This window comes from Limanda limanda, chromosome 5 (assembly GCF_963576545.1).
Source record: "Limanda limanda chromosome 5, fLimLim1.1, whole genome shotgun sequence".
Taxonomy (NCBI): Eukaryota; Metazoa; Chordata; class Actinopteri; order Pleuronectiformes; family Pleuronectidae; genus Limanda; species Limanda limanda.
In genome coordinates, this window is record NC_083640.1 from 6,169,653 (window position 1) to 6,182,044 (window position 12,392).

The following is a 12,392-nucleotide window of genomic DNA, read 5'->3' on the forward strand; positions in this document are numbered from 1 at the left end:
CTAATAATAGCCAGGTTCCTGTGTCGGTGCCTGACAGACAGACACACTGTCACCCCCCCTCTCTGCTCTGACTGGGGATGAACCCAGTTTGACTTGTGGCTGCCGTCTGTGTTTTACTGCTCTGCCTCCACCTGAGCATCTCTAATGGAATGAAGGATATAACAGAACACAAGCTTGACACTAGGCTTCAGTCTGTACAATGCAATACTGGAGTCATGACCCTTTTCCTTTCAGCTTACTTCAATAGCTATATAACTGTAGCCGTGCATTTAACAGTCAGAGATCAGAGACCTTACAGGCCACACAATCCAGGTTTCTGCTAGAGTACAACATCTTTATACTCAGCTTTCTCACTGTTAGACACTGTCTTCTTTCTTTCATTGTATTTTCTCTTTTAAGTATTGTTTTTTTTGTTGGTGTGCTCAGTCCCTCACAACATCTACCATTGTTCTGTCTGTCCTGGGAGAGGGATCCCTAACCTGTGACTCTCCCGGAGAGGTTTTTTCACCTTTTTAAAGGGATTTGTTTTGGTACTCTTTTCCTCACCCACATCGAGGGGTTAAGTACAGAGAATGTTGCACCTATAGATCGTTAAGCCCTATGAGCCAATTATGATTATGGGATCAACAAATGTCTTTAAATGTTCACATTTAAAGACAGCGGCACTTCAGAGACTTGATTCCTGCAGGACGAGACAGGAAAGGAAGTAAAGAAGAGGGTCATACATATTCATGAGACAGATGTGTTACAGTGTGGCTGCTTTCAGATATGTACTAATCCCCCGACACCCTTTTCCAGAGGGGCTATGTGTGAGAACGCAAAAATACGGATGATTTTTACCAGGATGATTTTTACCAGGATGATTTTTACCAGGATGTTGGTCACTGGTGATGTGTTTGTTTTCTGATGACAAGATTCTCATAATTCAGGGTTAAAACAAAGCCAAATGTTTTGGCAACAGACACCGTATTAAATTGAGCAGCTGTGGCTCAGGTGGAAGAGTGGGTTGTACAGGAAACAGAAGGTGGGTGGATTGATCCCCGGCTCATTCAGTCTGCATTCCAGTGTCCTTGGGCAAAAAACTAATCCCCAAATTGTGAATGAAAGATAGGTGATAGAAAAAGCTCTGCATATAGAACGATGTATGAATGTGTGTAAATCGGTGAATGTAACTGTAAAGTACTTAAAGTAGTGGATACGAATTTATACATACATCCACGTACAATTTATAATGTTAAGGTTATGAAATATCTTGGTTTTGGTTATTGGAGAAAAGTCCGTGTATCACCACTGAATTTTATTAGATGATAACAAAATACATAATAGATGCGACTGGGGGTGACTCAGTCATTAACCTGTCAAATTCCACATTCTCTCCCTGACTCTTGGAGGAATGTGCTTTTTGCTCAACAAATGCTTCCAGTAGTGCAGCTTCTCAGCAGCAGCACCACTGACACCAGTCACAGTGTGGTACAGAACATCCCAGTCTGAGAGCCGCTGCTTCACCATCAAATGGAACTGAACTGAAAAGAAATCCAGAAAAGTGCTATTTTTTGCCACACTGGCTTGATGTGCTGAGGGGGGAAAAAAAAATCCAGGGATGAGTATCTTTGTTTCATGAGAACACACTGGAGACAACACACAGTTTTAAACAGGTTAAAGCATCTTAAACTCCACACATCCATCTGATAATCCTTCCTATGTGAATATTCAGGGGTTTTTCAAAAAGGTGTAACCAATCCCAATGATTAGCTCTGCATCCAGTTTACTGAGCCAGTCTCAGAGCTCTGCTACTGCACATGCTCAGTGGGACGCTTTAATGCGGACGCCGCCATCGTTAATGTTATTAGCTACGCTTGTGTTTTTCCTGTGAAGATGAGTCAAAATGTCTGCAGGGAGAAAAGTTTATGCCGTTGCTGTCAAAAGTGGGTTGAGGGTGACGCAGAGGTGCGTGTGGAGATATCAAAAGGCTGTTGTTGAAGGGGATCCTGGGGTCTGTTAAGAGGGTTTCAATAAATGGTGTCAGGGAGGACTGCAGCAACACTGTGAATGTCTTAAATTGACTATGTTTTCAAATCTTCAGGTTTCACATCTGCTGCATGTAATGCTGAAATCAATATACAGTCATCATTTTGTATAGGGGCTCTCTTTGGCTCTACATGTTGGAAAATAGCATTATATGCTCCTTGTTGAGAGTTAGATGAGGATCAATACAATTCTTCTTTCTGTGAGACAAGGGAAGCTACAGTGTTGTTTTACAAATTTCTTTTTTTCCCTGCTCATTAATTGTTGTGTGTATGTTTAATGATTTAAGTGCTTTTACTTGATACACGTGTGTCTGCATACTCTTTTCACACTTTTCATTTGCACTTTTGTGCCATACATGTGCTTTGTGTTTTCACATGTCTAACAGTATTGTCATAGGTTTATTAATTATGTATGCATCAGCAAGTGGTGGCTCTTATCATCCTTATTTATGTTTAGCATTGCTTTTTCATCCTGAGTTATTTGTTTTATTTTTCCTTTTTCATTTTTGTCTCTGTCACATTTTAAAAACCTCATCAACCATCCCGCTTGCTTGCGGTTAATCCAGTGGAGTTCACTGCACGTCTGAGCGGGTTATGTGTTTCACCGTCAACTTGTGCAGGGACATGCAGATGAAAACTAGCCTGCATGGATAAATCTGGCATATTTCCATGTTGGACGTAAGCCTGCCTGTTAATGTATGTAGATATAAACAGCCAAGAGAAGAGAGTAAGGCTCAGTGTCTCCTGTGGTTTCCAGTATTGTTGCAAAGCTAAGCTACTGTCTCATGTACCGACAGACATGAAGGTGGTCAGAAGCAAACAGATTTATCTAATATGTGTCAGGTATTAATCAAATGATCAATCTGTTTTTGTCTTTCTCTCATGGGATGATATGCTAATGATGAAGTCCCTGCATTGCTGCACTGTCTGATCATCTTTCATGTATCTTGACAGGTGCAAGCAGCTGACATACGCAGAGGACCTTCCTCAGATCTCTGTGGTCTTCATCTTCGTGAACGAGGCTCTGTCGGTGATCCTGCGATCTGTCCACAGCGTGGTCAACCACACACCAGCGCACATGCTCAAGGAGATCATCCTGGTGGACGACAACAGCGACAGTGGTAAGACATTTTACAGCCTTTTCCATTCTAATCGGGTGAAAAATAAGAGACTCACCACTCCACCACTCTGTAACCCCTGGTCTCTTGCTGTATATGCTCTGCTGGGCATGCCTTTATAGTAGTGAGTAGGATCTTTCACGCCTCTGTGGAGGTTTGACCCAGTATCTGATCTTTTCCTATTTCTCCCATGTTTAATTGTTTCTGTTCTCTCAGAGTAAATCTCCAAGCGAGCCTGCAGGTTATCATTGTCTAATGCTGAAAGTTTGCTTAACACAGCTCAGACAGTCTCCCCATTTATCATGTTTTCCCTCCCGGCTGGAACCTGAATGAAGGCGTCATGCATAGATGAGCGAGTGTGATGTTTTTGGACTCCTGCCACAGTCGTCCGTCTTTTTATATTATAGTCTTTGCATATTTTGTGTGTATGTGTGTGTGTGTGTGTGTGTGTAGGCGTGTGTGTTTGGCTTGTGAGTAACAGCTGAAGGAATTGAGAACCCCTGAGGGTGGACTTTTGAAGACCAGGTTTTAAAATAGCTGTAACAAAGGAGGGATGAGAAGGGAGGGGATTTGTCTCATCCCTTTCTAAAACTGCTGTGTACTACGGTCTCCATGGCGATGTGCGCACACGCTTAACTTGCCTGCACACCGAGATGCCCACAGCAGCTGAAGGTGCCCGGCTCCGCATCCCAAAAGCTCCCCTGTTCGGAGAGGGAGGGACAGTGAACTAGATTTCAGACGACACTTGGCCCTCCTTTACTTGGCACTGAATAATGGGTCTGCCTCCCTCAGGCTGGCAGAGGAAGAGGGTGCATAAATAACATACTGAGGGAAGGCCGGGAAGGACTCACCACTGGCACACATTCCCTGCTGAGGCTCTAACTGCCTTCCATTAGACAGGGACCTGTTAAAAGCCCGTGAGCATGCAAAACTGGAAGACAACCCCTCCTCTCATTATGGCATTAAGTCAGTCTGCCACACACGTTTTTACTAGGGTTATCCCTCAATAGATTTGTTAAGGGCAACCCTACTAAGTATAAAGGCTGTAGTCATTTCTGAGAGTATTGTTTTAACACTTTACACCATCTCTTTCCCATAAAATATTAGTGCAAGGATGTCTCCTGCACTGTGTACCTGTACAACACTCCGCTCCTTATACACTTACTTCACATCATATGTGATATGATATTATATATCATTTTATACAATAATATTGTCTTTTGCACACTCTGTCTACATATTCTTAGACTCATAGTATATTATATTACCTATTGTATAGTCAAATACTTATATTCATATTCATACTTCTACTATATATCATATCATACTCTCTGTATATTCTTGTTTACATAAGTCTATATACACATATTTATTTATGTGTACATGTTATAATTACTATTATTATATCACCATTACTATTATTATTATATATACTGTTGCTGCCATTATTACCATATACTGCTTTTATATTGGTATAATTACTATCATATATAAATATATATTATGTTATATTATATACTATATATACTGTACTATTCTTATATACTGTCTAACAATACCATTACCATCATATCATCAGTACTTTTACCATCATCTTGCCAATGCACCTTATCTACCTATTTTATTGTATTTTATCTTGTGCTTCTGTTTTTTATTCTTTCTACCTCAATATTTTTAATTTTATTGTATTGTATTGTATTGTATTTTATTGTATTCAAATATACCGGCTGCTATGACAACTTAATTTCCCTTCGGGGATGAATAAAGTTATCTATCTATCTATCTATCTATCTATCTATCTATCTATCTATCTATCTATCTATCTATCTATCTATCTATCTATCTATCTATCTATCTATCTATCTATCTATCTATCTATCTATCTATCTATCTATCTATCTATCTATCTATCTATCTATCTATCTATCTATCTTAAGCCTCTGAAACAGCGTTTAGACTGTGAGTACTTGCAACAGCTCTCAGTAAAAGTAGGTTTTAAATATTTTTTTTACTAACAACTAAACAGATAAGAGGTTCCTCTTCGTAAGTTATACCATCTGACCCTGCAGCTCCCCTCAGCTCTGTTGAATTTTTTATATATTTTGAATATCTTTCAGTTTTGGTTTTCCAGCCTGCAACTTTACAGCAATCATCAGTCTCGTTGCCACAGACAAGGTTAGCAAACGCAGCTGATAAAAATTTTATCCATTTGCATACCGCTCAGAAATTGGTGGAGACCAAAACAGAGATAAATGGAAGATGAATATTTAGCTATTTTCCAGACATGCACTTAAGTCTGGATATTTTCCTGTAATATTCCAGAAGGGCTGTATGTGAGAACGCAAATGTCTGAATCAGTTGCTCCGGAGATTTTCTGGAACTTTTAGTGATGAGTGACAGACGCAAAACTGAAAACTGAAAAAAACAAAAAGTATACTAATATCTCAGGATGAAAAAGAGGAGCCGAACACGTAGAAGACGCAGACGAAGATGTCAGCTAGGAAAGACAACGAGATTCAAGAGCTTTTGGTAAAGAGAACATACCATGGTGTTGATGTGCTGTAAACAAAACGCACATGATTTCTGCAATGGAATTTAAACATGATGTCTTGACTCTTGACATTTTCCTGTTGTTGATCCAAACAATTTCAAATCATGTTATTCATATGTGAAAGGAAAACTCTGACGGGACCCACTCATTTTCCGGAGTTCATTTCGTAAAACGTTTTTTTCGATTTCCATTGATGTCTGAGACAGAATAAAAACGAATGTGTCTCTGTGTATGCCAGATCAGTACATAGGCAACTGTCTTTTACCAAGTTCATCTTATCAACTTCCAAAAGGGGATAAGGCGTCGCTGTTGTGTTTACTGTTTGAAGGTGTTGCCTTCCCGCGACTGTCTGATATCCTGAGATTTAAATCAAATATCTGGCAACCCATTCCCATTAATTAAGCCCTGGAGGTTCAGCCAATTTTCCATAATAACACCTGAGGCTCAGAAACTCATCGTCATCAGAGTTGTTAAAATGAATAAAGTTGCCTCAGCGCAGCAAAGGTGACAAATTGAACGTGATGCAGAGGACGTGTCATGAACTTGAAGCTGAACTCAGGTTACAGCTCCTGGCACTCTGCTGTAAATCGTGGCAGAGCGGCAGTGAACATTAATGTTCCGTGTGCAGCTCGCTGACATCCCGGCACATGACAACTAGGTGTTGATGTTGTGTGTCCGCTCGCCTTGTGCGTCTTTAATGAAAGGTCAGTTTCAGGTCACGATCGGCACAGGCACATCTGTCAGCAGCTCTTACTCCGTGTTTCCCCGCAGTGAGGATGATTTGTGCAGATGTGTGAGCTGTGTCTGGGCTCTGACATTAGACAATTAACATGCAGGCTGGACGGCTTGACCTTTACTGGATGGCACATTCTGTCCCGGCTCATTTGAACAAGGCTCAGTGAGATGAGCGCAGGTACAGCCACACTCACTCCTGGCATAATGAATGACTCACAGGAAGCATGTTTGCTCCGTCACTGCCACACATTTCCTTCACCGGGACAGCTGCTGACATTTATTGGTGCCTGAGAGGTTTATTCACAGCCCTGGTTCCAGAAGTCTGAACTAAATTCACATTCCCACCGATGAGCTTTAGATGTGTGACGACTCCGGCTCACTGTTGTTCGGCGTGTAAGCAGCACGGAAAAAGGTTTAATGAGCCCTACAGGATTCAATTCCAGCAAATACCGCCACCAAATTGATAACTTAATGATTCATATAATGAAAACAGGATATAAACTGAGACCCAGCTGAGTGGAGCTTGTAATATTAATTTCAAGTGGAGCTGAATCTCTTTAAACATTGCATACATTAAATCTGATTAAAGAGGGTGTGCTCAGCAGAACAGTGCAGGAAATGGGCCTCGCTCACAGGGACACTTTGCCTTTACTTTGCAATGAGCTTTATTTGTCGTCATTTTAGTTCCGTTTTGTTGGACTTTGAATTCAATCAAATGAACTTTGTATAGAAAATTAGGGACTTACTGTTCAATTACAAAAAACAAAAGGTAAGTACGAGTTTGTCTTAGTTACAGTCAAGTTGAGACAGTCACACGTTCCCCTATGAAACTTCACACTCAGCAATCAGTCCCTGCCGTAAACTTTTCTAGAGACATTAATGGTTTTAACATGACTCATAACGTCACCTAGTGTTTCATAACTTCAATACTTACACAGACTCAACCGTTTGGGATACAATAATAAAATAATAATCTAATTAAAGCCACACTTACCAGAAAATGATTGCTTGCATAAACATCAGTGTGACAAGAAGTATCCAAAATGACAGAAACCCTTTTTGAGAAATATTTATTTGATGTGTACTTTGACATTTTTAGTTTGGTCCATGTCCCACCAATTAACATGGAGTAGGTAAGGTTCGTGACCTATACTGCCGCCAGCCACCAGACGATCAAGACGCTTTGGCTTCACTTCTAAATATCACTTAATAAGGTAATGAAATCCCCGTCCATTAGAATGAATATATTAAAAGAAGTGAAGATGAGCCATGAATAGACAACGAGAAAGGATTTTGATTCAGGTTAGAGAGTGTATCCCTGATGCTTGTTTTCATAATGTATCTTTCAGTGATTCAGAGAAAGAAGCCTGCGTGTGATGCCAGAGCAGAATTTGAAATGGAGTAGATGTAACAGTGTTAAGAGTGGGTTAAGGGTTGAGGAGCCAGAAAAACATGAGCCAATTTACCATCGGGCCGTTTCCAATAAATGTGTGAGAGGTGGGTAACCCTAAATATTGCCGACATGCCGCTGCACAGATTATTTCTGCAGTGCTCAGGTCCACTGCCAGACCAATGGCTTGTTATTTCTGAGAAACTGTTTTGCCAGTACGGTGGAGTATCATTTTACATTTGGCGACAGTTTTTCTCAATATTTAATGAACATCACATTACTCATGGTGAGCCACTTTACCCGTTAGGTAACTCCTCTTGTGACTCCCTCCCAAGCACAGTCAGACAGCAAATGGTTTTCTTCTACGGGTCTTTAATGAAGACTTGTTCTCCACATCAAACCGTGAAAACTGGGTAATACACGGTAACAAACACATAACATACAACGTTAGACAGTTAACAACACAGTATCAATGATTACAATCAAACTTAAAGTAAATGACAAACAGACAAAAATACCTCGTTGGCTGCATGCACTGAAAAGGAATCTTCTTAACTTCTAAGAAGTCTTAAACATGTGTGGGACCACCTCAGCTTGCTTCCCTGTGTGTCACCACCTCTGCTTCCTTCTCTGGCTCTCTCCCTCTCCCAGGAAGCTCCGCCTCTTACAAGCAGCTCAGCCAAGGCTTCAAAATAAAAGCCTTTACTCTAATGTCACAATAATGCTATATACAAGAAACAAAATAAACATTAGAAAACCTTTACAACATAAAGCAATACAGTGGCAACAGTTACACTCCCACCAAATCACAAAACCTTACTCTGAGATTTCCTCATACATACTGACTGTTGCAGTTAAAGTCTTTGACCTTAAAACATTACACATCTGACATTAACCATTACATATGGAATGCAAAGATAAAACATTAAACTTCCATAGAATGAAGATAAACATTAGACATATTAAACTGGGTCTGCTTCAAGCAGAGTAACCAACTTATGTACAGGTCTTTCCAAGAAAACTGTCTTAGTAGTGGATTTACCCTTTTCGTTAAATGTGGTGTCACTAACTAACAAACTGACCTTTCTCACCCTGTCATCTGACCCTGGATAAACTGCTGTTATTCTGGCCAGCTTCCATTCATTACGTGGGGCTTGATCATCCTTTAAAAGCACAATGTCGTTTACTTTTAGGTTTCTTCTGTTCTTCTGCCACTTTTGTCTTGGTTGTAAACTCAAAAGATATTCTTTTCTCCATCGAATCCAAAATTCATTGGCTAGATATTGAACTCGACGCCACCTCTTTTGAAGATAAAGATCTTCCTTGATAAACTGTCCAGGTGGGGGAAGAATGATGGTGGACTTCATTGTAAGAATATGATTTGGAGTCAAAGGTTCAGGTGAGGATGGGTCATTCAAGTGTTCAACGGTAAGTGGTCTGCTATTAATGATCGCCATCACTTCATATAGAAAAGTTCTGAGAGATGAGCTATCAAGTCTTTGTGCTGACTGGTCAAGAATGGCAGTGAGAACACTTCTTATAGTTCTAATTTGCCTCTCCCAGACGCCACCCATATGACTTGCCGCTGGAGGATTCATCAGAAATTCACATCCTAGAGCCTTTACTCTGTCTTCATCCATTCCTTTCATGAGTTCTGCAAACTCTCTTCTTGCACCAATGAAATTGGTTCCTTGGTCACTTCGAAGTTGACGAACATTTCCTCTTATAGCAATGAATGCTCTTAAGGCATTTATGAACGCATCAGTCGTCATGTCATCAAGCATCTCTATATGTATAGCTCTTGAACATAGACAGGTAAGTAAAAGTCCATACCGTTTAATGTCTTTTCTTCCTTCTTTAACATGGATTGGACCAAAGCAGTCGATGCCAGTGTAGGTGAACGGAGGACTTGTTTCCATTCTATCTTCAGGTAAGTTACCCATTTTCTGTTCTTCAGTACATCTTCTGTACTTTCGACACTTGACACATTTGAAGATGTGTGACGACACTGCACTGCTGCATCCCAGGATCCACAATCCATTAGCTCGCAGTTCGTTAACAGTCATTCCACGTCCCTGATGATGAACTCTTTCATGGAAGTGCTTGATAATTAAGTCTGATATGTGACTGTTTCTTGGAAGTATTGCTGGATGCTTCACATATGGGTGTAACGTAGCTTGACTTAAACGTCCTCCCACTCTTAGGATCCCTTCTTCATCCAAAAATGGACATAACTTGTACAGCTTGCTGTGCTTTGTCTTACAGATCACTTTCTTCACTTTCAAGCTCTTTATCTCATCTGGGAACGCTTCTTCTTGGACCAACTTAATGATAGCAATTTCTGCTTCTTTCCTTTCTTCCAAGCTTGTACTTTCATTGGTTCTTTGCTTGTCAGCTTTGTGTTCTTTAACTCGTCGTTTCAATCTGGCAACTGCTTGCACTACCCTTGACCAGTCAGAAAACTTCTCAAGGCGGTCTAAAAATGATCTGTTTTCCCTTGCCTTAGTACTCAACACAAGAGCCTTGCGGAGCTCAGGATCATCTTCCTTAACTTCTTCCACCTTGCGCGCTCTGTCAGGTAGGTCCTTTTGCCAAAGAAACTTCGGTCCGCTGAACCAATTGGAGTTCTTGAGTTGCTCTGCAGTCAATCCTCGGGACGCATGGTCGGCCGGATTATCCTCAGATGCAACGTGGAACCATTGTTCAGGCTTTGTACTTGACTTGATTCTTTGTATGCGGTTGGCTACAAACACTTGAAATCTTCTTGCATCGTTGTTTATGTAGCCGAGGACTACTGTAGAGTCCGTCCAAAAGTATTCTTGCAGGTCTTGGATTTCCAATTCATTGCGGAGCATGTCACTGGTGCGGACTGCAACTACTGCTGCACTGAGCTCCAGTCTTGGTATTGTTGTCACTTTGGTTGGTGAGACTCTTGATTTTCCCATTAATAGCGAGCAATGGACATCGTTGGACTCATTGATGACTCGCAGGTAAGTACACTCACCATATCCAGAGGTGCTTGCATCGGAAAAATTATGAAGTTCATAACTCTTAATGTTGCCAAAACTTGAAGGTAAGTAGCATCTTTTGATTTCCATTTCAGCTAGATTGGGTAGGTCTCTGATCCAGGACTCCCACTGGGGCTTTAGGTTTGCTGGAATTTCATCATCCCAGCCAATCTTTTCTCTGCACATTTGTTGAAGAATTTGTTTCCCAACAAGGACAAAAGGTGCCATGAATCCCAATGGATCATACACCGAGGCTACTGTAGAGAGCACACCTCTTCTGGTCAGTGGATTGGACTTTACTTGAACTCTGAATCTGAATGAATCAGAAGTGATGCACCATTCAACTCCAAGCACTCTCTCCATATGAGGTAAGCTCAAGGCCATGTCTTGCTCTTTAATTGTGGCACGTTCTTCTTCTGGGATGGATGCCATCACATTCTCGTCATTGGAGACAAACTTGTGGAGTCTTAGCTTGCCAGCGGAGCAAAGTTCTCTTGATTCCTTGACGAGCTGGATGGCTTCCCTCTCAGTATGAACACTTGCCAGCCCATCGTCTACGTAGAAATTTCTTTGTATGAAGTGGATCGTGTCTTCACTGTACAAACCCTGCCCTTGTGCCGCCAGATGTTTCAGGCCAAAGTTGGCACAGCCGGGAGACGAAGCCGCTCCAAACAGATGGACTTTCATTCTGTAGGTTGAGGGTGTGGTTTCCAGATTGCCATACTCCCACCATAGGAATCGTAAGTAATCCTGGTCTTCTTTTTTCACATGAAACTGATGGAACATCCTTTCAATGTCACACATCACTGCGATGGAGCCTTTTCGGAATCTACACAGGACACCCACTAACATGTTTGTCAGGTCAGGTCCGGTGAGTAGATGATCGTTAAGAGATGTTTCTTGAAATTTGGCAGAACAGTCAAATACCACGCGAATTTTCCCTGGTTTTTGCGGATGATAAACTCCATGGTGTGGAATATACCAAGCCGGGCTGTGGTCAATTTCCTCTTCAGGGACTTTCTCTGCATCGCCACATGAAATTATGTCGTTCATGAAGTTCACGTAATCTTTGTAATATGCTTCATTCTTCTTTAGCCTCTTTTGAAGACAATTAAGACGATGTGTTGCACATATCTTGTTGTTCGGTAGTTTTGGTCTTTCCTGTTTGAACGGTAATGGCATTTCGTAGTGCCCATCATCCTTTTGTGTGATGTTTTCTCTTATCTTTGACAGGAACTTGAAATCATCTTGAGACACAGGATCCTCTTCTCCAACTCTTTCTGAGAAGTCTGATTCAAGGACCTTAAGGATGTCTGAGGGGGTGATTTCTTTGACTTTGGTTCTATTCACATAGTGTACTTCACTTTTCAGACTGACTGAGGGGTTAACTCCTGGTGTCACTTGCCTCACTACTATGCGATGGCTGATTCCGATAGCATCTCCATAATCTACACAGGCATTCCCATGGCCGACAATGCTCCACCCAAGGTCTGTGCGCTGTGCGTAGGGTTCATTTTCTTCGCCAGACACAACTTCTCGTGGGAGTAAGGCTTGCGAGCAGTT

At 41.3% G+C, this 12,392-nt stretch overlaps 1 protein-coding gene across 1 annotated transcript in view; it reads left to right on the forward strand.

Moving 5' to 3' along the window:
• The window catches only part of galnt9 (polypeptide N-acetylgalactosaminyltransferase 9), a 106,074-nt gene that overhangs the window by 24,635 nt on the left and 69,047 nt on the right, over positions 1–12,392 (forward strand). The window contains exon 3 of the mRNA XM_061070777.1: positions 2,982–3,148. Within this exon, the coding sequence (XP_060926760.1) occupies positions 2,982–3,148 (167 nt within the window). The remainder of the gene's footprint in view (positions 1–2,981; positions 3,149–12,392) is intronic.